Genomic DNA, 25,597 nt, shown 5'->3' on the forward strand with positions numbered 1-25,597 from the left:
GTGCTCTCAGGTTGAGAAGAAGCTCTAAGGCTGGCTTTCTGCACGCTGGTCTTTTGGGATGGATTGGATCTGTCACTGCTTGTGCGTTGTATGTCACTAACATATATTTGTCTGTTTGTTTGTTTTATATTATGGTCCATACACTGTTGCCCAGGGCCACTAGGACAAGAATGTGATGAAGCCCCTATGCAGTTCCATCTTGTTAAGGATTCATTTTCTTCCTTTGTGTTGAACTGTCAGGGAAAGGAGAGAGCCAGCAGGCTTTTCCCAAAGTGGCTGTCTGGGAGAGAGCCCCTGCAAGTCTCTTTCCATCTTAACTTGTAGCTTGTAACAGTCCTACCTCTGGCCCTTGGTTTAAGGGATTATCTGTCACAGTGGTTTGCCTTCTTAGTTTGTGTTTAGTTGGGATTCAACCTGCTTCTTCCTTTTTTCTTAGGCGGTTTCATTTGTTATTTCACACAACCTCATTTTCCCTCATCTTCCCTGTTGGGATGACCTTGGGCTGCATGATAGATGGATGTACCCTTGCTGTGGAAGAGCAAGTGTGCCTGAACGTGGCTGTGGGAAGTCCTTCTGGTGTTCTCATGGGGGTCTCCTGAACCAGCTTCTTCCCCTGCAAGAATAAAAATGCCACACAGGCTCCGTGGGGTCTTTCAGAGCTCTCAGTTACTTACTGGCAATAGGGTTGCACTTGGCATGAAATTTCAAACGTGATAACAATTTTAGCTAGATCCAACATATAATTCATTTATACCATAAACATTTTTATGGGAATTATGACAGAGCCTAAAATAGGCCAGTGTTAACCCTCTTTTTTTTTTTTTTGGCTGCATAGATACAAATCTAATATAAATTGCAAGTGATGACAAGTCTGGTATTTAGAAGAGCCAAGTTTACGTGAGTGGGCAATAAAAGCTAGGCTGTAACAAAAGCCTTACGCCTCCTACAGTGTCTTTCTAAAGGTTTCCAGAATTTGAACAGCTTACTTCCTACCCATGTACAAAGCAGGAGGAGAGCAACACTGCTCTGACAAAACTGCATGTCTTTGTTGTTGTTGTCGTTTTGCTTTTACTAAAGAAAAAGGGGAGAAAAATCCCAGAAATTCAGATTCTGTGTACCTGAGTCAACGCACACATCCTCACCTGCCCAAGATAAGTATAGTGGTTGATTTGCAGCTAGATCTGACAAGGCTTATCTGGTTTATCAAAAAAACATGGTTAAAAAAAACACTCCCTGGAGAGAAACACAAGCCCCCTCAGCCAAATATTCCTTTTGCTTTCTGCGTGTGCACTCAAGTAAAGGTACAGCCACAACTGAGAAGAGTTATTCTTCTCTCTCGCATAACGTGAAGGTGACTCTTTCTAACCCAGCACTTTTGATGTTTGTTTTCACTTGCAAATTTTACCAATCTAGCAGGGAAACATCTTCACTTGCTTCAGGTGAGGATACAAGACACAGCACAGAAAAATCAGATATTGTTTTGGAGTGGATTACACGTGCAAGGCCATGGAGGTGTTAGATCCTAGCAAACACACCAGAAACAGTATGCCACGGAGATGGAAATGCCCTGGTGCATTTGCAGGGCAGATGAACGTAGGAAAGAGCCCGCGGACGAGTGTATAAATGTTAACTGGTGCCCTGAGAAGGGAGCTGCCCACAGCCCCGTATGCAGCATGCTGTCACCTGGAGCTAATGAGCTAACTGGGTTGTAGCAGGAGCAAGCTGTGCCTCAGCCTGCTTTGGGGCTCGCTCCAGGTGAGGAGCCTCTTTTCTCAGGGTCTGCAAGTGAGGGCTGCTCTCTGAAGAGAGGGCTTACAAGGAAGAGGACGTGCCTGTTTGTAAAATGCAGATGAAGGAAAATTGGTAAGTGGTCCTCTTAGCTCTGTTCTTGTATGCAAATATATTTTTTAAACTCAACAAGCTGCTTAGCAGCCTTTTTTCGTGAAAGGTGTGGAAAACAGGTTTGATACACAAGGCTTTGGTCATCTGGATAACACAATGGAAGGAGATTTGGTGTCTTTTGGAGTCTTTAACTCATAGATTACATTGTGTGCAGCTTGTTTGCTGTTTTCGAGCTGAGTTTGGGAGGTTTCTCTAAGGGGAATGTGTCAGAGGGCTGCAAACAGCTCTTGCTCTCTCCCTTGAAAAAGGAAGGAGCCCTCATAGGGGCCAGCCTTAACCCACCATCTTTGAAACACCCTCTCTTTATAGCCAGGCAAATCCTCCTTTTGGAGGTGCTGCTACTTATTCCCCAGGGTGCCAGCTCTGCCTTCAGCGGGGGTCTCAGGCCATCGTCCAGCCGTTACAGGAGGGGTTCTGCAACCCCCAGCTCATCGCCTGGCCACCTACTTGCTTCGTGTGTGTGCTGCAGGCGCTACCTGCCCGCAGGCAGCGTGCACCCAGCGGCAGGACAAACGCCCGCCTGTGGGAGAGGATGAGGTGCCGCGGTGGGATGTGTGTCTTTCCACACTTGTGTGGGTTTGTAGCTGTTTGTTCTGTTGCCTAAACCTGAAATTTCGTGTGTGAGAAGGATGAAATTTCATAAGGAACGCTTCGTTTGTCAGGTCAGTGTTGGAGCTTCTCCTACATGCAGCGCTCTGCTGCTAAACTCTGTTCGAGGTACAGGGAACAAAACTAATTTGGGGAGAAAACTTAAGCAGTGTGTATTTGAAAAAATCCTCTGTTCAGAGTACATTTTGAGAGAATACACAGATACTTACAAAGGCAGCAAAATGAACAGGTAAAAACTGTCCTCTAGGTTTGAGCAAAAACCTCAAATGGCTTGGAAAAATGTATGTCTAATGCAATTTTTTCCAAATAATTCTCCAAAAGCCAGAGAAGATGCAATCTTCAAGGGCATAATGCTAGATTAACCCCATCTTATTTTCTGCATGAAGTTGAGCATGTTAGCTAACATAAGGGGACACACAGTTGTGTCTTCTTACTGCAGCTGTTATTAAATTCAGAAGCCCAGAAGGAGAGGGGAGGCTGTGCTATGCAGCTAATGTGACACTGAAAACGATTTTCAGTGTGATACAAAAATAGATGGTGAGAGAGAAGGGGAGGAGCAGAGGGAGTTGACTGAAAGTGCTTTAGTTTGTTGCAAGCAACTTCTGGCAGGAGCTAGATCTCTTTAAACAGAAACAGAGACTTCCCAAAATGCAGTGAGCTTGTTTTGCTGTCTGCATGCCAGTGCTGAGCGTGCTGCCTGTTTTGAAGGTCAGCGTGGACTGAAAGCTGTATTTCTGGGAATAAAATCAGCTCGAAATGACTATGTGCCCATTCATGCAGAAATCCTGCGGTGCTCTTTTCCTGCCTGGCCCTGGAGTCCTCTACAACAACAATAGTACGGCACTTCCATGAGCCCACTCGATTTTAAACCCATGACAAAACCCTTTCAGTAGATGCCAATGGCTGTTCTTCAGGTCAGAGAAAGTTAGACTCTTAGTCTGGGCAGCTGTAGTTTGCAGTTTCAAAGAGCTCTAAGATCTCCTATGGGTTTGTGATGACCCTGGAGTGGAAAGCGGTTTGCTGTAGGGGACCAGCAGGAGTTTACAAAATCCCTGTTGCAGACGGGCGCGGTGTAAGCACGGCAGAAACTGTCTATGGAGGGGTGAGCTTCTGTCCCCTTCAGCAGGAAGAAATGGTCTGCGGTGGTATTAATCCTTCTTGTCAGTGCATGGGAACCTCAGAAGGAGGCCCATTACACCAGGATGATTGAACCGGGTTGAGCCCTTGACAGGTTCAGCCTGTAGGTCACCTTTATGACTAACCTGCCACAGTCTAAAATACAGAATATCTGAGTCCTTCTCTGGTACTGAATGAGTATGAGGAAATTCAGGGCTGTACATGGTGAAAATAATACTGGTGTTTGTAGCATTTGTTTTAATTCACCAAAGAGAATAACAGCACTAATGTGCGTGAGAGTAGGTTGTATTTCATTAAAAGCCAGTTTCAGCTACATCCAGCAAGATAAGCGTAGGAAAACTGAACTGCATGCTCTAACTTGTGGTTTGTATATTACCAAATCAGTGTTATTTACAGTGTATGCACCATTACTTAAACGTTAATCTTAACAAGAGTACGGAGGGGGAACTCAGCTTTTTCTTGCTCGCCTGAGTGTTCCACGCCTCTTCATGGATGCTGAATAGTAGCATTACTGTTTTAAAATACTTCTCAAAAATGGAGCCAGATCTTTAACTGGGATAAATCAAGGAAGTACGCTGTCTTCAGGAAAGCTGTAAATCAACTTCATGAGCTAAGAATCCGTTTCCCTGAGTTGATTTTTTTTTTCCCTCAGTTATCTTGATGAGTGTTATGCTATTTGATTTTCTCTCAGCTTACCAAGGTATATTAAAGGTCAGGCCATGTTTCCTAAGAATATGTGGGTGAGGGGGGCATTTACACTTGAATTTAGGAAAACAGGCAGAGCAAATGGTTAAAACTGGGCCTCCTGTGTCTAGAACAACTGCAAAGCAATTTGCTATTAGGGCAATGGAGTTTTCTAGGTAATTTAGAGGCTGCTGGCTCATCTCAACTACCAACCAGAATGTGTATTTTAAAACTCAGTTTCATGGCAGAAGAACAGCCGCTTCCCCTTCAATGATAATCGTACAGGCTCTGTGAATGCAGAAGGTCCTAGCTGAGGAATTAAAGGAAAGTGATAAAACTCTTCTTGTTAGAACTGAGATGCTCTAAGCATTTGTAACAAGAAGCAACTTAATGTTGTTCGGTAGCGCTGTCATGGTGATAATTTGAGTCTGACCAGATGTAACTAACTGTTTGGGGCAAAACCGGGGAAGGACCAGTCCAGCGTGGCTGCAGTCGTGTGAGGGTGGCACGACTCTGGGCAGGCAGCAGCCAGTGAGCACTCTGCATTTCCCAGTCCCTGCAGTCCCCAGGGACTCCTGTAAGGCTGGGGGACACGGTGTATGTTACAATTATCCGTAGATCAGCAGTTTCCCTGAAGCTGGACACAGTGGCCTAATTCCATCATCACTCGTTATCCTTCCCAAGTTGTGAGCAGGTGGTTTCTGTAGGTCTGCGTTTGGAATTTCCCTAGGTTAAGCCGTATGAAAATGCTTTATTCAGTAATCTTCCAGCACAAGCAAAAAAGCATCTTTGGAAAAGATGATACAGAAATTAATAACAGCTGAGCTGATGCCATCACCTGAGGTCACACTGCTTTTTGCAAAGTGTGCTTTGCTGGCATACCCCACTGTGCCCAGCTGCAGCTGTGTGGTCACAAGGGAGCTGAATAAATAAATAAATCAATACAGGAAAGTTCCAAAACTGGGCCTGTGAAACCATCTGCTGCAGAACCACCATTAACTCAATTGCTGAATTCAAAAGCAGCTGGGAATGCCTGAGTATCTACTTCTGAGGTTTCTGGTTGCGATGAGGTTGCATTTCAAAGCTCTTCTGTGGATCAGCAAAAGCTGGAAGCTTTTCACCTTTTGTTTCCAAGGTGAGCTGAGGCTGCAGGGACTTTGCTACAACACCGTGTATCGCAGTACTTCGGTGGGCATTGGCCGTGGGCGATAGCGGTGTGACCGCTGCACCAGCGCCTCCTCAGGAGTCACTTTGAGCTTGCTCCCTCAAAGTGTGCTCTGCACAGTCCCACGCCACTGCTTGCTTAACTTCGAGTTAAAAATTTGCTCTCTGTTTACCTAATAACGTACCTCTTGCTTGAAGTGTGAAGCCCCTGATGTGGAGTTTTCCAGGAACCCAGCTGAGCTGGGTGGCTTTACCAGCAGCTCTTCCTTTGAAGTTGGAAGGTGTGTGCTCCAGCAATGGCAGGGTTTGGCTTGTGTTTGCTTGTCAAACAGAACAAAAAATAAAAAATTAACGAGCATCCTGGAAAGTAACCAGGAAATGGTGTTTTCTGTGAGAATGGGAGAGCTGTAAAATAAGTTTCAGGAAATTTTATTCAAATAAGTAAGTAAATAAAGAGCATCAGTCAGATACCTAATGGCCAAAGTGCCTGCTGTGCCAGCTTGGAACTCCAAGTCCTGGTTGGTGGTCATGAGTGTCCCAAGTCGGTGCAATTTTGCTGCAATATAAATATTTTAAAGCCATTTTACTGAACTGAATACACTTCAGAAATCCTGTAGTGCTACAGGAGTTGTTTCCACTTACAAACCTGAGTAACCCTGTGCCTGGTTTGTAAACCTGAGAGGTTCCTCTCGTGTGACAGATGTGAGGACGCAGTGCTCCAACAGGAGACTGCAAGAAGCGATTTTGTGCTGCTTTGCCAGCGTGATTCTCACTTATCAGACTTACAGCATTCAGCATGATTTAAGAGGTTTGTTCCTGCTCTGCAGGGACTCCGCTGGCTTTTATTGCTGAATGCTATACGCTTGCACAAGGGGAAGAAGCAAAAAGCTGCACGGTGCTGCACTGGTGCTTATAGCAGAGAGGGGAGCTGCTGCCTCTGGGGGTGACTTTAGAGGGCTCTGCTCTTGTGTGCTCTTCCCACAGCACGCACTTTCCCGTAATAGTGCAGTATGTGAGCAGATTGCATGCTGTATTGTGCTGCTGATGTTTGTAAGTCTGATGCATGTGTATATTTTAATTTGAAGTCTGAGAAAGCTCATCAATTTTTATTGATAATAGATCAGAGTATGTTGTCAATGCATAAGAATTTATAGCTTTGCTGATTTATGGTTTATGTAGTCTCTCTTGTCTTTTGGGAGGTGATGGAGTCTCCAGGTACTTTCCTCATACCTGTGGGTTCAGAACTTCTACCAGCACAGCAATATCCCCTCTGAGGATGGGGCGCAGACTGTGGCTTGGACACTGGAAATGTTTGCATGCGCTTAAAAATATAGCAGCCTGTACCCATGCAGCAGGGGCTCTCGGGGCAGGGGCTTCCCCTTGCAGGAGATGAGATAGGTACAGGGCCAGGAGCCTGCTGTTCCTGTCTGCTTGTCATAAACTGGGGGAAAAAAACACCATTTTTTTATTCATCTCAGCCATTTAAATATGTGCATGTGGCTGTCCCCCTCTTGCACATTTCTTTTTTCTAATTGTAATTTTCTGGCATGCTTTCTTCCTGGAAGCTGGAGCTATTATCATTTATTCTCTCAGGACTCAATGCCTCTGTTGATCTCTGAGTCACTTTCCCAATTACAAATCAATTTATCCAGTATTGCTGCTTGCTGCTATGAGCAGTAACAAGAAACACTCATCTCTCGGACTGAAATTTCCTGAAGGGAAGGAGAGACATGGACGTGGTGTGTCTTTGGGCTGTGACTTCTTTTACAGAGCTGCTAGACTTGTGTATTTATTGAAACATGCTGGATGTTTCAAAAGGCGTCTGGGGGAAGTGCTGTGGCTCATTTACCGCAGGTAACTCTGCAGTGGGAGGGTGCCAAACCCTCAGGGTTGGGGTGTTTTGGTGTGCATCTTTTCCCCCTCGCCTTCCCCAGACTCCTGGCACACCAGCTTTCACGCTGGCCCCGGTTCTGGCTCTGCAGGCACGGGGTCAGCCTGCTCAGGAGAAGGTCAGAGCTGCCCGACGGGTCCAGAGCTCAACTACAAACCCACAAAAGAAATGGCTTGCCGTCTGGGTAGCCTGAGATCGCTCTTTCTGGTTATTGACAAATGCAGATAGTTAGCTGTTTGTTATTCAGAACAGGAAATGCTGTTAAAAGTATTCTTAAAAGGTGTTTTCACCACCATGAAATCTGCAGCATCTGTGGCCCAGCCCTTGCACCGAATACACTGGTGTGGATCCCTGGTGTGGCAGCTGAGTCTGTTGTCCTTTAAACGCCTGCAGGGAAATCACACATCTGAAAAACAGGGAAATGGTATTTGCTTTGGGGTTGCTTGCCAACGCGGAGAAATGTCGTGAGTCAGTACGTCAATATCTAAAGGGCATCAGAGTGCGAACCAGCCGTGCTGCCGGGTTTTCAGGGAAGAGACCAAAGCAGGAACCTCTTCCGAGCTGCTGGAGCTGCAGCGAGGACAGCCCTGGAAAGGAACAGGGGGATGGCAGGTCACCCCAAAGCAGAGCTGGCATCTGACCCATGGAGCTGCTGCTTCAAAGCTGGCTGTTTAGGAAGTTGCAGTGTCGCTTGCCTGGATCTCATGCTGATCCCATAAATAAACCTCTGCCTTGATGGATGACCAGTAGTTGGTTCTGCCTTGAAGCCGAAAGGGTCAGACCCAAGCCCCTTGTTTGGGGGATCAGGTCCCTTCACTGGCTTGCACCCATTCAAGAGGCGGCAGCCCTATGGCCCGCGGGGGTTTCTGTAACCAGCTCCCTCCCCGGTGCCTCCCAGCAGGGCTGGCTGGATTTTTGTGCCCCGTGCCGTGATTACCTCACCCTTATCTGGAAGCGAGTTTGGAGAAGTACAGGTAAAATAAACACCACGTCTCTCTTCTCGGAAACACGGATGTCTGTCTGGCAGAGATGTCTGCAACCTTCCAGGTTAATGAGTAGCTCTGGTGCGGCGCGGGGCGGCAGCGCTCCTCCAGCCTGGCACCGGGGGGAAGCTCGGTGCGTGGAGGCCTCCCCAGCGAGGGAGGCACCACAGCCTGCGTGGCGATGAGCAGCCGTGGCACAGATGCCCACCTTAGGGAGCATCTTTTCAAAAGATTGGATGAAGCTCCTATTTTTGCTTTGATTATTCTTCTGTTGTTCCACAAGATATTTTTATTCCATCGTATTCTGTGTTTTTTTTCTTTTGCAAAGTGAAATTATTTTGTGATAAAGTGCCGTGCTGCGTTAAATAATTCTGGTAATCAAGAAATCTTGGATATTTCGTCCTCCTAGCTGCATGCTCTCAAGGGTTCGCATATCTTCCCCAGAGCTTGTATATGTTGTGGTACTCCTTTGATACATATCTTACGTCTGATAGAATAGCTAGCTAGTTGTATTTTTTTTTTTCTTTTACTGTATTTGTAAATCCAGCTATCAGATGTGACGATGGGCTACTGTGGGCAGGCTTGCCCTTTTTCATACCTTTCATACCTCCAGAAGAATCAGGACTTTAATTTCATATAGGCAGAGATGGTAGACTTAAAGTTGATCATATGGAAAGATTTTTCCACAAAGAACGAGCAGGGCTGAACAAAAAGCTGGCAAATGCTGTGGATACCAAGAGCTCCACCCGGAATGAGTGGGCAGGCTTGGGGCAGTCTGTGCAGACCTTCTCCTTCCACCTTCAAAGCCCAAGCCCAACAGTACGTTTTAGAGTAAGCTTTGATAAATAAATCCTCCCTATTTTCCCCTTCAGGAAGGGTCAATCAAGTGAGCCAACATTTACCATCAACATGTTACATAGTAAATTAACCTTATGGGTTTATTCCGGTATTTAAACTGCGTATTTGTCGATACCTGGATTAAACAGCCCAAGCAATGGGGTTTATCTGAGTATGCCACAGTTGATTCTGGCAAGTAGAGTGGATTTGGCTTGTGACTGCTTTAACACAGCAGTTCTGCTCCTTGTTTTGTTTGTGTTCTAAAGAGAGCTGTTCCTACCAGGTTGAAGGAAATCAACAATTCTGACACATTGTTTAATCAAACGATTGTTAACATCCAGGGGACTTTTCCTAGTAGCAGTCGAGCGCTGTTTATATTTTAATAATCACTGTGGTTGTTAACAAGGGTAAAGAAAATGGAGTCCTTCAGCAAGCGTTGCTCCGTTGTCACCATGCTCCAAGTAAGCGTTGACGAAATTTATTATTTCCATGCTTTTTCGGGTGGTCCATAGACAGCCACCATTAATTTTCCCTCAAGCTCTGCTCATGTGGAGGTGTTGCAAACATTTAAGACCTTGTTCTCAAAGATGGTAGGAGGAGAAAAGCATTAAGACTCTTTCTCTTCCTGCCTTTGAGCCTGGGATGGGTTTCCATGGTGTCTGAAATCCTGCTGTAAGAGTTGGCGCCAGTCTGAAGTATAATGAAACTGCTTCTTAGCTGCCCCCTGGGGTGTTTGGGTGGAGCTTTAGCAGCAGCCCTGAAGACTTCAGTAGCGCTGGGGATGATTTTACCAACTCATGAACAAACATGGGCTTATATAGTAAGTCATAAAAGCCTCTTAGGCACATGATTGTTCTCTTGTAAGGAATAACTAAAACCTCAATTTTGAAAGAAAAAAAAATCACACCACCCCTCATCTCTATTTATACTAAAAATAAACATACTGTTATGAGACACACTCTTCTTTTGGGATTGAAAAGAAAAGATCTTGTCAATTACCATATTTGAGTGAGTTCTCTTGGCTTTTTTCCCATTTTCCTCCACCTCGTTTGTATTTCAGTTGTCAGACGGCCATTTCAAGGTAAAAAAAAAAAAAGATTTTTTTTTTTTCCAATAGAAGACATGACTAGAAAGTACTTGTTGTTCCTTTAACATGCACAAAGACATCGCTTGGGCCCTGGTGCGCCATCCCTGCGCAGAGCTGGCACCCTGCTGCAGCCCACCCCCGGGCAGGCAGAGAGCGGCTGCGAGGGGTTGCTGGAGGTCTGCCTGACCATGCAAAAGCCCTGGGGAACCTTCTTCTGAGACATTTGAAACCTCGGTGTTTTTCGTGCTAATTTTAAACTCGGAGATGTTTCTCATGGAATATTTATAGACTCGCTGGCTCTTAAAAGGCCCAGAGGGCCCCCTCCGTAGAGCAGGCCAAAGAACTTCACCCGGGGAGACTGGCCAGGACAGCAAATATTTATTTTTTTCCTACTCACGTGCAGGATCCAGCCTCCCTAAGTAGCTGCACAAACTTACTGCAGCTTCCTACCTGGGTGCGTTTGGATGGACCACGCTGATGCTAAGGGAGCGGCTGGGAGGTGTTCAGGAGGAGCTGCGTACGTGTGCGGGGCGGGGGCCAGAGATGCTCCAGGCAGTCCTGTCATTGCAGGAGACCTTTCACAGGGATACCCTAATTTTCTGACTGTATTTGAGTTATGTACAAGCGCAAGGTGGGATCTCTCCTCTGTGCAAGAGTCGCCCCAGTCTGATGTGAATAAATTACTGCAGTCAGGCAGTTTCCCAAAGCAAGGGCTGGTAATTATTCATGGGGTCGACTTGAGTTGTTCTGAAAGGACCACAACAGATGTGCTTAAAAACAACAAACAAGCAAAACCAAATGCAGAGTGGGGTTGAAGGAAGGGTGAGGATGTACCAGGAGGAGGACTAGCCTCGGAGGAGAAGGGTTTGTGACAGAAGCGTATTCGTTTCGGGCTGGAGGCCACAGCCACTCGACTGTCACTTCAGCCTGTCGCATCTCCTCATTCCCTAATTGCCCCAGTGGTGTGAACAGACCTTAAACTGGTGTAGCAAAGCCATCAGTCTTTGTACAGCCAATGTGGTATACAGGCATGGCAGAACCAGCCGCGGGGTTTAAGAAGTATTAGAAATACTTGTTTGGGACACTTTGTTCTGTTATCTATAACTGCTTGGATAAATCTGTTTCCCGTGTTTATGGTAAAACAGGATTGTGTTCTCTTTGACTTAAACCTCTTGTACCTTGTGTTTTATACCTTTCTTTTCATAGCTACTGGAATTCATGCTTCATCCATTTCAGGCTGCAGAAGTACATTGGCAGGCAATTTGGAGTGAGTGAAATCAGATCCTCTGCATTCATCCCTCCTGTGTTTCCTTTCAAAGTATGTTTTTCTTTTTGGCTCACGGTGCCTGTTGTTAGAGCTGTTTGTGGCTGGTACCAAGTGCATTTTAGCGTATTTGGATCGCTAGTGTGACACTTGAACCCTAATTAGTGGACCTGTTCTCAATTTCTTTGCCTTCAGAAGCACTTCAGGCTTTTAAATCTCATATTTGGGAGGTATTTTGCAAGGGCTCATTAGTTGTGAGTAGCAGGCTTTGATTTACTGGATGAAAACATGGCTATTGTGTCTAATGCTGGCTGCTGCGTGGCTGGAAGCACTGGGAAGTCTCTCCTCTTAGCAGCATCGAACGTGACATGGCAAATGCATTGCCATCAGGACGTAGCAGCAGGCATCCCTTGAGCTCGTTAAGATCTTTGGCTTCATTTTCGTCTTTAATTATAGCTGTAGCTTAGGGTGCTGGGGGTACGTAGCTGGGCCAAGCTGCCTTGTGCAGAAGCCGCCAGCTTCTCGTTGTGGTGCCTCGTTAAAGAGGAGGCTGTTTGGGTCTGGGGCAGCTCCACCAGCTGGGGGAGCCAGGCCTGGGGCAGAGCCCCTCTTCACACCTGTGTGCCTGTGTCAGCATGTGGGACCATGCCAAAAAGGTGAACTTGTTTTTATCTGACCCATTTCTCATGATTCTGGGCCCAGTTATCAGTTACTGGATCAGGGCAGGGCTGTTGTCCCACTGGCCTGTCACAGTGCTGAAGCTGGAGATCAGCTTTCAACCATCCTGGCACGAATTTTTCCTTTTATTTTACTCTCCCATTCCTGAAAGCACTTCTGGTTAATGAGAAGAGCAGTTAAGCAGCCTGTGTCAGGAATTCTGCCAGTCCTGCATGCATTTGGGTCAATGCAAGTCTGGAGAGGCTGTCCTAGTGCAGGTTGCTTAATTAGGATGCTAAAATCCAGGTTGGGTTTACGCTGCAGATGTGCACTATCCTCATCCCTTATTTGCATGTTGGCTGATGCTAAGAAGGGAGACCTCTGAAGACAAGGGGTAGTTGGAACTGCTTGCTATTAATTTCCTCTTGTATTGGTTTAGCTTAATCATACATTTGATTCTTCGATTTGCGCCCAAATATTTATGCAAAGTCTCTCTCTTGGGACTTTCCAGGGGTTGGTTCTGCATGCAGTGAAATGTCTGCTTTAAAGCTAGATAGCATTTTCTTGGCACACAAAAATGGGATGCAAAACTGTTCCAGGAGCAATTTTCAGTCATTTGGCTATTTTTCAGACGTTAAAGGTTCTGAAGAGCAGATAAGAGACAGCTGAATGCTTGCCTGCTTGTTGCCCATCCCACAATACCGCTTGTCACACTGATAGGGAACACTAATAGCAATTTGGGATTGTGTTCTCAGTAATTAAACCTGCTTCCAGGAAACCACTGCTGCGTGTTCCTCTAGAAAAGTTACTAATTGCCATCTGTTAAGATATTCTTTCTCTGAAACAGTGATGGCAAGGGACTTGGGGCTGCCTCTCCAGCCCCTCCTGTGAAAGGAGAGCGTGGCGCAGGCCCTGAGCGAGCACCCCAGCCCCTGAGCTCCGCGTAACTCTTTGCCCCGGCAGAAAACTGGAGCAGCCCCTGGCACCTCAGCGATGCAGCGAGCCCCTCCAGGCCTCGCAGTCCCCTCTGCTCGCCTCCTTGTGCACTCTTGGTCGTGGTTTTTCTGCTTTCAGGGTCCTCTGTGGTGTGACCTCCTGCTGGAGCTCAGGTGAGGCTCTTACCAGCCGTCTTTCCGCAGTTGCCTAACAGACAGGAAATTTCTCCTTACAGCGCAAAAGGCTCTCTTGTCCCCTTAATTTTGCTTACCCCTTGCCTGGAGGCATTTACTCAATGCCATTGTTGTTTTGTCTGTTCTCTGGATCAGAGATTTCTGAACATTAACAGAAGGGGACAGCGGGGTGCTAACACAGGCACAGAAATCATTTCAGAAATACTGTGAAATGGGAGGAAAACAAAAGCCGCATCACTTAATGAGGGATCCCCTATAGATCCCCGCAGCGCCAGGCACTGATGTGCTGGAACTCCGGTGTTGGACTCTCCAGCGTGCCCTGTTTGCAGGGCACATCCCTGTTCCTGGCCGTGATGGGGCTTTTCCTCCTGTCCTTGCTCAGCCCCCAGCCCTGCCTCACAAAGCCACCCACCAGGGATGCTGCAGGAGGAAAACCGCTCAATTTGGGTACAGCAGCACGGGGTTATCTCTGATAGAGGCATTGCCCTGGGCTGTCACTCCAGGGGTGCTGCCAGCAGACATATTTTCCTGTAAGAGTTTTCCTTGCTGGGACCTGGGCTGGTCCCAGGTTAGCCCGGACACATCCTGCCATGGCTTGAGCCGTGCTCCCCGGCGTGTCTTGCTGCTGGCCCAGGGGCCACTGGCGGTTGCTCAAAGGGCCGAGAAAACCATAGTCAAACTAAGCACGTACCCAACCCTAGTAGTAAAAGTTTGTGGTGGGCTTAAGGACCATGTTTGGCATGGATAAATCCAGTTTAACTTGTCTACCTGTTGCATTGTAATACTATATGTGATAAGAAATGACTTCAATGAACACCTGTGGAAAAAATAACTCCTCCACAGGGTCTGTGTTGTTTCATGCAGCGATCCTGAACAATAACCTACAGTTTTTAAGCAGCCCCAGCTGATTTAACTCTGGCTGCATGTGTTCGAAGTGATGCACGATCATCTTTGCTGGGCAGAGACCGCAGCCTTCGAAGTCTGCCACGTGCGCGGAGGACTAGCCGGACATCCTCACGTCTCCACAGCATGACTTGGCCTCGGTTTGTGACAGCTTTCTGTAAGCAATGCCAGCTCCCACAGTTAGCTGAGGGCTCCCATCCTTCCCCTGGGTAGCGGGGTCAGCGGGTCGCAGTTACGAGTTTGGAAAGTTTGGATGGGGCTGGTGCCGCCTGGCGTGGGAGCAGCGCTTGTTTTGCTCGGATGCTTTTCCCCTGCTAGGCAATGGGAACGTCTCTTTGATGTTCCAGGCCGTTCCATGGGAGAACTTGCATTAAAAATAAATAAAGAAAGAATGAGGAAAGGAAAGTGTTGCTCATATTGCAGTGAAAAAGTCAGGGAATTCTCCCTGAGGCTGAGTGCGGGCACAGAAGGCAGCACGTCCTCCTCTGAGATGCACTGCATCAGGCAGCGAACAGGGCTGGGGGACGGGCCTGCAGAAACCTTGTACTTGCTGGGAATTTCTCGTGCCCCAGTAAGAACACCCCCAGTTACTGCCAGACCTAAAACCAGACGTTTCTGTGAACATTTATAAAAGTTAATGCTTCTGTTCTAAATGTTTCCCTAAGTTTAGATCATCAAAGACAACCTAAAAGTGCTACAAGGTTAATTCCAAATAATTCCAGCTCTTCAGGACTTCCAAAATTAAAATTATCAGAGATGAACAGGCATGGGGACTGCACCAGGAGAAGCAGCAAACATTGCTCCTCACATGAGCAAAGCAGCACAGTGCTACAGGTGGTATTGGAGCCCCAAAGTGCCAGCTTTTGATCAGTGTTTTGCCATCTTTGAAATGACCTTTTTTTTTTTTTTCCCAAATTCTGTTCTTTGCAGAATTTTGATACTTGAACTTTGCTGGTCCGGAGCAGACACTGCAATGTGTGACTTCCCTGTGCAAGGGGAGCTCTGGGTTTTGCTGAGCCCCGTTTTTTCAAGACGAGCCCAAAGCAGGATTGCCCAGTGCGCAGAGGTGGGGCGGGGGGGCTGCTGCAGGACGGGCAGCCTGCTGCGGGGCTCCAGCTGGCTCTGTGCTGCGGAAACCAACTCGATCTGGAACAAGGAGCCCTTCGGCTCCTATGTGTGTTATGCCACACACAAACACTGATCCCTTTTGTCTCCCCCAGGCTTCATATTTCACTACGTCTGGAGAAATGGCCCTTTTACAGGTTGTCGTGCAAGCCCTTCTGCGCAGTGCCCCAGGAAGCACCAAAAATGCTTACGGGAAGCTTTGTGGGGAAGCCAACAGGAGTATTTGTGTGCTGAGTCACCTTGAGACTAATTTAAAACTGTTCAAAAAGCAGCACATGGCTGTAATTGCCCACCAAGGGAATTCTAATACCAAGTACTTCATAAGCATCCTGTGAATGTGCACATTCAATCTTTTATGACACTTGTCTGTGAGTTGAAAGAAAAAAGTGTTATTTGCCACAAGGCAAATAAAGTTGTTAATCACAATATTTCCGTCAGTGGGAGGTGAATATTTTGCTCAGACACCCACAGGCATCGGTAGCTCAGATTTATGCACAGATGTCTCGGAGAGAGAGCTCACTTTTATCTTTTGCTATTGTATTTCACGCAGGTGATTTTGTATATTTTCCTAGTATTCAGATCGTATTTTGTTTTTAATTTGCCACAAGTTGGTGTAAGATTTTACAGGATGATCAGGCTGTGTGGTGGAGCAGAAGTAGCTGGATTGGGCCAAGGGCTGTGGCGTGTATCTGTGGGATGCTAAAGGAGGGAGAAGAGTGGCGTTTTGCATCGTAAGCACTTGACTTTGGGGCTCTGGGGGAGAGGCTCTGAATTGATTTTGTTTGTTTGTTTTCATTTTACTATTATTTTTATTTATTTATTTATTTTTATTTATTCAACCCTTTCCTCTTGTTTCAGGTTAAGATCAGAGAAGACAGACAAACCTGTATCACGTAATACTCTTTTTAAGTATTTCCTCCCTTCCTAAAAACACCTTGCACTTTTCAAACTGATACTGCCAGAGCATGGCTTCACAGGTAAGAAGGAAAGGTTTTAGTTTATTTGCCAGCAGTAGGAAATGATTATTTTCACCCTACAGTTTGGGCAGAAGTGCTTCCAATACAGTGTTTATGTGGTGAGGCAGTGGATGTCACAGGCAGGAGAAGGATATGGAGGAGAGACTGATGCAGCAAAAAGCAAGGTCAGGTTTTAAATAGAGGTTACTGTGGACACAGCAAATTCCTGGCTGATATTGCTGATACATACTGCGCAGAAATAACAGAGTCATCACATTGCTGTGAAAATAGAATGAGTTTTCAGCAATGGCTATAATAGTTGCTCGGTGATGTCCAGAACCAGAGAACTAAAGTTCTTCAGGCAGATCAAGGTGAACACCACTGGTGTTAGAAGTTAGCCTCAGAAACAGTTTCTGTGGCTTAATGAGCATTTCCTTGAAGCTCTGAAACAATGGGCAGTGATACGGTGGCAAGTTTAGCAGTAGCTCATTGTCTCTCGTAATTAAAAGAAAATTTTCTTGGGGAGGATATACCGACGTTTTTCAAGGCAAATAAGTTGCTGATACTACCATTCAGAAGCAATGCAGGATCAGCTTAGAGTTTATTTTTAGGGATGCTTTTGCATCCCACCTAACATCACAGTCTTTGCATTATGTTTAAAAGCTTACCACTGCCTTTGTAAAACCTGGGAACATGCTACCTGCATTTGTAACCGAAGTACTTTGACTAAAGTACTTTGACTAAACATGAAGTTGGCATTAATTTGGGGAGCAGAAAATGCAGTTATTCTCCAGGCTGGGAAACCCTGCTTTCTGGAGGAAGCAAGGATGCCTGTGGATTGCAGGCAGGGGGCTGTGCAGGCTCCAGCAATAGCAGCTGCACGTTTCTTCCCTGAATGCAGAAATCTTGGCGCTTGGTTTCTTGCCTGGGACAAAGTGTGATTTTATGGTTAGTAGAACACCTTACATGCAGGAAGATATAAAACATCTGTAAGAAGCTGCTTTTGCCTCAAACTGCTCATTAATTTCAACCAGAACTCCATCTCTTTTTGCAGTAGAGATGTAGCCTGCAGGGAGTTGAGCTCTTGTGCTTGGAAATCCACAGGAGCTTTCTATCTCTTCACAGATGCTGGAGATCCATCACATCACCTGCAGCATCCCCATGTTCACTCCTTGCCCAAGCGGAGGCTCCAGAGTGAATGTTTTTGGGTCAGGCAGGTAAGAAAGGGCACCCTCTCTTCTCAGGGTTTGCGAAGATGCAAAGAAATCATAGGTTGGACAAGACCCTTAAGATCATCAGCTCCACCATCACCTAACACTACCAAGTCCACCCCTCATGGGCCATAGAAGGCTCTGTAGCTGTAAGGAGAGGTTTTTTAATAAACAAAAGAGGTTAAGTAACCATCTTAAATATCACAATATTAAAGTAATTCATGGCAGCTGGTGTTTGCAAAAGCTCGGGTAATCATCGTGCTGTGCTGCTGAACGGTTTCTGGACTCTGCGCGCTGCCTTCCCCTCCTTCTGCATCTTTGATACTTTACTGGGTAATGGCTGACTGTGGCACGTTCTTCTCGAGAGTGGTTTTTTTGGACACCATATGATTTCTATGTGTAAAGTCCAGTGTTAGCAGAACAGGAGCCCCGAGACATGTTCATCCAAGGCTGCGCAGTGTGCTTGTGCTTGGGGTGTCCGAGCTCGAGCAGGGGCAGTCCTGGCAGGTGGCAAAGCCCAGGCCTCGCTGCCAGCCAGGGGGTCTCCAGGTGCCTCCCTTCCTGGGGCGGCGGGGGCCCTGTGCTGGTCTCCCAGTAGCTGTGCTCCTGGGCGGGCACCTGGCTGCTGTGGTGGAAAACCTGTGGTTTTGGTTTCATGCTCCACAGCTACTGCTTCACCTTACCTGCAGACGGATGAAAAAACCAGCCATTTACCGCAGAAAGGCTTTTTGTTTGCTGTACACTAGAGCGGGATAATGGTGCTGATGCTGTCTGTCACTGCTGTCTTCTAATTTGGCTTTCTCTTTGCCCACAGCCACCTGGCCTTGGGCAGTGTCTGTGAGTCCGTCCAGGTGCAGACTTAGGGTCGGTGCCTGCGGGGCTGGGCCCAGCCCTGCTGGAAGGGCAAGGCCTTGCTCCTGGATTTGAATTGTTAGGCTTTTCTTTGTTTGCCAGGCCTGTAAGACAAGAACTAATGGGCGAGAGGGTGTTCTCTACTGGCGACTGCTGGTGAGAGGCGACTTTGCATCTGACCTGCTGACGTGCGGGGATTTAAACCCATGCTTCAAGGACTGCTGCAAGGGGAGCTGCTGGAGCAAAATACAGGTGGGATTTGCTCACTTGTTATGCTTCCTTGTTGGTTTTTTTTTCTTTTTTCCTCCTGCCTTGTGCTAAAATGGCTTTGTATTCCCTATGATGTGGGGCCGGGGAGACATTCCTTGGTGCCGTCCCAGAGCAGGGCGCATCTGGGCTGGTTGCAAACGCAAGCCCTCTGCTCCACTTTCCCTTCTCCCACGGCAGTAATGCTGCTGTCCCATCCCCACCGCTGTAAGGTGAAGTGGTTTTCACCTAAATCCAGAAGATTTCAGGTAATGTGGCTGCAGGGGGCCCCCTCTCACTGGGTTTGCAGAGGGGGCTTGGGAGAAGCTGCTGTGACTCGCCATGGGCTTCAAGCAGGCATGCTGGTGCTCCTACAGGTGTCCTGAAGTCACACGTCTCACCTGGGCCTAGAAGGCACTTTGTATGTCATGGATGTGTCAGTGGGAAGCATGATTAATGTTTTTTTACTCCCACCCTTCTGTGCTCCCACCCAAGAGCAGCCCCAGCAGAAGCAGAGGCTCCTGCCTGCCCTGGCCGGGGGGCAGAGATGGCATTAACTCATGTTTTTCTCCCGATTTGATTTGATTCTGCCCAAAGCCCCAGGGCAATAATAAGCTTAAGTTAAATGTTTACCTCTGCAAATGTGGATCATAAAGTGATTTTTATCTAATTCCCTTTTATCTTCCAGATGCTCACTGCTGGACCTGAGACAAAATCCAGACCCGTGGCACTGCCAGTGTTTGTGCCCAGCACTGCTGTGTTTATCCCTGGGAGTCGTGGCCAAACACAGATGCTATTCACAGCAAAGCAAAAACTTTGGCATCAACCAGGGGAGCAGATATTGGACATGTCAGTAGGTGGCTTGTGATGAGTCAGTGTGACTGCAGAGGTGTCAGTGTCACTTCCTGATGGTTGGGGTTTCTTGCTTCCCCGGTGGCTTCAGCCCTGCTTGAAAATGACTTCAGTACTGCCCGAAGTTGTCCCACAGACCCGTGTTGTTCATTGCGGTGGTGGTATTGGAGCATTTCTAAAGCTGAGCTCAATGTGAACTCATGCTAGGAAGGGACCTGTTCGTCCTCAGAGCAGCACAAAAGCACGTGAGTGCCAGTGAGCCCAGCAGGTGGATTATTTGGCTCATTAATGCTTTGTGCTTCCTGGCAAAGCTAGCTCTGCATCCAGCAGAATTTTTGTTCTTTTCTTTCTGTTCTCCTCAGCACCACAGCTGGTGCACGTTCTGTAGGGATTTTGTGCAAAGATGCCCAAAAGAGAAGAGAGAGGAACTGTTGCGGAAATGTTGCTCCCTTCATACTGCAGAAGACTTCTTGCCCATACTGCCTTATGCTCCGGCAGCAACACAGAGCATGAAAACCCACCTTTTTGTTAGATCCCAGGATGGTGAGGATAAAGCTTAGCAAGATAACACACATGTGAAGGTGCCTTCAAAAGATCAACAGCTATGTTCCTCCTTTATGGGGTGGTGGCATTCTGGGGCAGTAATTGTGGGATCACGGTCCAGAGTGGAGCTCAATGAGATGCTTCTCCTGTGCCTGATGATCCAAATGCATGACTTGGTAACCCCACCTCATTCTCTCTGCACTGGGTGGATTAGCACAACTAAAAGCAAATATCCCTTGGGGATAAATTAATGGCTCGTGGTCACTTACAGGATGGCTTTGGCTTGCTTTCAAGGGATAAGCTTCATGCTGCCTTCCATTTGTGTTTGCTAAACTCCAGCCCCTTGCCTTGCCTGGACCCTGCCAGCAGCTGGATCATACATGACACTGCTTTTTAGCACTTTTTTTTTTTCTTCTGACACTGCTTTTTAGCAATTTTTTTCTTTTCTTTTATTTTTTTTTTTTTTTCAGGGTTCATTCTCACACTTTCAGAGAGGTGAATCAGATTTCTCATCTTCAGAAACCAAAGTAGCAAAATCTCAGCTCAGCTGGGAGCTGTTTATGGGGAGGCAGGGGAGGAACCTAAAAACCTAAGTTCAGCATCTGTGTTTTCTGTGTGAGAAACCGCAGACAGCAGATCACCGCACCTGGAAGGATCTGAAGGGGGAGAGGTCTCCAGCAAGCCCCGTTGCAGTAAACAGGAGCAGCACTGGCCATGCAACAGAAGTGATGCATGAAGCCTGAGGACTCCCCTGTAGTCTCTTATTTTGCAGCCCTTGCAGTGTGACGAGGTGCCGTTCTCCCCGCACCCTGTGCAGAGGACTGTCTCTTTGCTTGGTTTGTGTGTTTCCTTGAATTGGTTGCAAATGATAAGGATGGATAACAGCTAAGCAGTCCCAAAGTGGCAGTGAAGGCAGGGTGGGGAGAGGGTGACAGCAGGACCAGTTTGCTGTGAATAAGCCTTCTGACCTCCCTGCAGCTGACTTAAAGCTGAAGCTAAAACTCCAGCTGGCTGAAACCTGAGTGACTCTGTCAAAGTCCAGCAAAACCAGAAAAAGCAAGCTGCTTGGTGCCGTTCTTTTGGAAAGTGGGGAGGAAGCGGCTCCCCTCTCACCTGGGTGCATTGCTTCTTTTTATTTGTTCATTCATTCATTCATTATGTCTTTAGCATCAGCTTGGAATAACGTCCTCTTGGCAGCCTGAGGCTGCTCTGCCATAACCCCGCCGACCGGTTGGAGGGCAGGCTGCCGGCAATAGGCAGCTATTGCAAAGTGCGGCTGAAAGGCACTTTTTCGCCTTAAATTCTTCCATCTTACGGCTCCTGTGCGGGACGGGCTCCTCCGAGCCCTCCGCCTGCCTCCGCCCGGCCCCGGGCTGCGGCCGCGGAGCTGCACCGCCCCGCACCGCCGGGGGTCGGGGGGGTCTGGGGGGCTCCGGCTGCTGGTGTCCCCTCCTCAGCATCCCTGAAGGACAGCAATGTAACTGCGGGTGGCGCTAGCAGTCAGCTGGGCTGTCTGGACATATGCATTTAAAAAAAAAAAAAAAAAAAGTAAAACGTTTTCTCCACCGACATAACTGAGAAAAGCAACCTTCTCCGTGTGATTGCCTCGTGCTTGCATGCTGGGTTACCTTCTCAGGGGGACAAGGCCCTGGTTTGGGAAGGTGGCGTGCTGTCTGCGGCTTTCACCTCCGGCACCGAGGGCTCAGCCCCGCGGACCCTGCAGCTTGAAATTGCCTGTGGTAAACGAGATAGGGTGCTAGCGTCCTGCAGGCTTGCTTCGGAGGGCTTTCAACAGTTGTTGCTGATGGCTCCGCTTCTGGGAGGGCCATAGGAAACAAGTTTGCGTACATAAATAATGGCTGATACACATCGAGGTTCACGGGCCCCGTCGGTGTAGATAAGACGAAGCGCACACGGTGGCTGCCTACATGTGGCACTGCCTGTGCAGGCAGGGAAAGGGCTTTGCAAGCAGAAACGAGGGGAATGGGCTTCACGTGGGGCTTGTCTGCTGGGTGCTCGGGAACAGGAGAATCCGGGTGGCATGCTCAGAAACTCTGATGTAATTACAAATATATAGTCATACAAGTAACGCTCAGGACCAGCTTGTTTAAAGAGTAACGGAGACAAAAAGAGACTGCAGCCTCCAGTGGCAACAAAGCTGAAAAGATCATTCCCACAGGCTTGAGATGTTTTAGGCTGTTCATTGAAAATATGTAAAATAATCATTTTGATAAAGCTCTGAACTGACCATTTTGTTTTGTGATATAATTTGCAGTTGAACATTGTGGAGTAGTTCTCACTCCCTACTAAAAAGAAACGCAGCACTTACCTTAAGAGAACACACTTGATGTGAAATTGTGTTCTGAAAAGTAAATCTATTAAAAACATCTGTTGAGATTTCACATTTATTTGTACCCATTTTTCAAAGTTTGCCCAGCATCTGTGCAAATTCAGCCAAGTTACCAGATGATCAGATAAACTGATGTGCGGCTGTGCAGCATTTTGGTTGCAGATCAGATGCCAAATCCCTTTGCTGTGTTAAATAGTGAGTGAGTGACAGAGCAAGAGAATGAGAGATTTAGGCAAGGCAGAAATAGCAAAGACACACGGTGCTTTGCAGATGTGGCGAGCTCTGTCCGTGCAGCACCGGTGGCTGAGCACCTCGGTCACTCGCCTTTTGGGGATGTGGTCTGCATCCCTGACCTTCTGATGCTCTGATCACATCTGGCTGTGATACAGCCTGGGGGACCTATCTTCCTGAAGTCTTTTCTTGTCATTGACTTGGGTACTTAATGGTTTAAAAGTTTAGAAATGTGCTTAGGGATACCCCTTAAGAGCCTGCAGCTTATTGACTTGCGGTTGGATGAAAATATCGAGGTGTTAAGGTTCCTTTGAAGAGCAGGACCTGGGCTTTGAGGGCAGAAGAAAGGAACTAACAACATTGGATGTTTTTGTCTCAGTGGCAGCTCTCTGAGGATTTTTTTCAGAAAAGGAGAATTCTAGTCTTAAAAAATGCAATAATAACAGTAAAGAGGGAATTGTCATTTGTTCACACACACAAAACAAACAAACAAAAAAACACAAAACAACAGCTTCTGTTTCTGTCTTAACAGCGGAGTTTCATCCATTGAGGCAAGAGCACGGGCCAGACATCCCCTGCTGATGATTCTGAAGGCAGGTGATGGCCATGGTACCTGCTTATGGATACGTACGTAGTTTTCACTCTCTCTCTTCTCTCCCCTTCTGCTTGCTCGCGTTTACCCATATTTTACCAGTAGCCACAAGCTGGTACAGGGCCCTTCCCAGTAAAATCTGAATGTGATCATGGGACAGACGGGTTTTTTGGGTAGCCTGAATTCAGGCTGAGCCATGGCGCCCCAAACTAAAGTACAGGCAGGCGATGCCCATGGGCATCATCTCGAGCTCTGCTGAGGCTGTGCCGGGCAGGCAGGTGTGTGCCTGCTCCCTGCCTTGCTCTGCCACGTGCAGAGCCTTGCTGCCGCAGCTAGCGCGCTGGAAGAGGGGAGGTGGTTTCCAGATCAGCATCTCGTGGGTTGGGTTTTTCATTTTGTTTTGGTTTAGTTTTTTTTTTGTTATGCCCCAGGTTATACATACAGATGAGTAAATCCTTCATGAGGCTGGGAGATGCTTGGCAGTGTCTGTCTTTGCAGAGTGGATCTCACAGGTGGCTGGGTCAGCAGGCACTTGGGTCCTGGGCAGAAATGTCGGTCTGAAGACTTGTGGTCACCCTCCGGCAGCACTCACGGCTGGTCTTTGGGGTCAGGGATGCACAGGGCATGTGGTTGCTTGGGGAAAATGGTAAGAGGGCTTTGTGGGACAGTCCCTGAGGTGCTGCAGCAGGTTAGAGGGCAGCGTCCCGAGGGGTAGCACGGTGGGCTGGCGTTCCTTTAGGTGAGAGCACGAGTGGTCGTGCTGCTTCTCCAAAAGGGGTGTCAGCAGCTCGGCTCTGTGCTGGCACCACAAATGTGGGTGCTGGGTTGCTGTCACCACAGCTTTGCTGTTGTGCTGCTGTGCTGAAGATTGAATATCCAAGTCCAGCCAGTATCCCAAAGCACATTTCCTATACAAAAAATTTGATAATGTCTGGAAAGGGGCAGGAAAAGGATTCAGCCAATTCCTACTGTGTTTCATCACTCTATGCTGTATAGCTCCCACTGGTGCCTGTCCTGTAAATACATTGTTCTGTGGTGGAAATGCAGCATAACTTGTGGTGTGGGCCCTGGGCTGTTAGTTTTGGTTCATTAAGTATTTTTGGGGACATGGAAAGGGTTCCCCCTGGAGCGTGCTCAGCTGTCAGGGTGCCGTGCTGGTGGGACATGGGTTGCTGTGTGAAAGCCAGGGCTGTTTTTCAGGAGGTGCATGGCATGAACGGGTTTTGGCAGGAGGACACAGTGAGCAACACCTGCACTGGCGTTTGGAGCTACTGAACACAGCAACGTGCAGAGCCCTGCAGTGATGATGTGCTTGCAGTGCACCGGGGGGACCACAGGTGTCACCAAGGGCCGTCCTCTGTCCAAGGGGCCCCAGCAAGCCGGACGCAGATGCCACCTCTGCTAAGTCCAGCGTGAGATCCCCTGGGGTTCAGCCCAAGGGGTGGGCGAGAGCTGCTCATCTGCTCATCCCGGTAATTCGGCAGACCTGAGGGGGGATGAAGTCAGCAGCATTGTGGCAAGTTATCTTTTGTCTCTTATTATCAATGAGAAAGACAATAATCCTCCTACTGGACTAAATGTAGCCGATGAAGATATGGTAATGAAAATAACTCCCATTGACAGTATTTGGAGAGTTACCATTTACATTGAAAAGAGCTTGTATGAATAGCAATTATTATTTTCTACATGGCTCTCTCTATTCTGATCTCAGTAAATCTCAGCATAGTTAATCACTGAGGATTAAATGCTGCAAGGAAAAGAGTGGGAAATGATGTAAAAGCAAAACTCTGGTTGGTTTTGACTTACAATAAACTTGAGTTACCTGTCTCAAAGAACATAATGCCTAGCCTGCTTCCTACCAAATAAATCTGCCCCGTTGCATTCATTTCCATAAGAACTGGGCAGACAGGGAAGAGCAGACCAGGATTGCTTCTCTGGATATTCAAGAGGCAAAAAAATGCAAGCAGCTGCCTAGGAACTGTCACAGGTCCCTAGGAATGTGCGAGCAGACAGGGTAGGGTTTGGATGCTCACCTTTACAGGTGAAAAGCAGACTTATGGTAAGAAGCTGTCCACTCCTTCCCACTGCCATCAGAACTGAATGAAATTTCCCCAGATGTCTGTTGGTCTGACTGCTTTCTGGGTGTCTCCCTGGCATTGCATGGCTGGTTTTGTGTGGATTCAGAGACAGCTCCCCAGCTATTTGGGGCAAGTGTTGGGAAGAAGGGGGGGAGGCTGGGGGACTCTCCTGCCTCGTCTGTCCTTGCCTGCAAAGCACCGGCAAGGGACAAGGAGCCCGATGAGTGTTATGTCAGGGAATCTGCTGGGAGGTCATCACTGCGGTCGGAGATCCTAACACCTACCAGGATTTCACTTGCCAGAACTGCAGGTG

The 25,597-nt window shown here is 47.6% G+C and overlaps 1 protein-coding gene across 1 annotated transcript; it reads left to right on the forward strand.

Annotated features, from left to right (window-relative positions):
• LOC308200065 (uncharacterized protein) lies at nucleotides 1–25,035 on the forward strand. Its single transcript, XM_080605157.1, has 9 exons — nucleotides 1–8,361; nucleotides 11,501–11,561; nucleotides 16,232–16,266; nucleotides 17,455–17,546; nucleotides 18,495–18,644; nucleotides 19,327–19,487; nucleotides 23,147–23,245; nucleotides 23,705–23,852; nucleotides 24,407–25,035. Exons 1-9 carry the CDS (start codon nucleotides 8,127–8,129, stop codon nucleotides 24,479–24,481), a joined length of 1,056 nt encoding a protein of 351 aa, XP_080461283.1. The 5' UTR covers nucleotides 1–8,126; the 3' UTR covers nucleotides 24,482–25,035.
• Nucleotides 25,036–25,597: the final 562 nt, after the last annotated feature.

Source organism: Anser brachyrhynchus (genome assembly GCF_964034855.1).
Source record: "Anser brachyrhynchus genome assembly, chromosome: 9".
NCBI lineage: Eukaryota > Metazoa > Chordata > Aves > Anseriformes > Anatidae > Anser > Anser brachyrhynchus.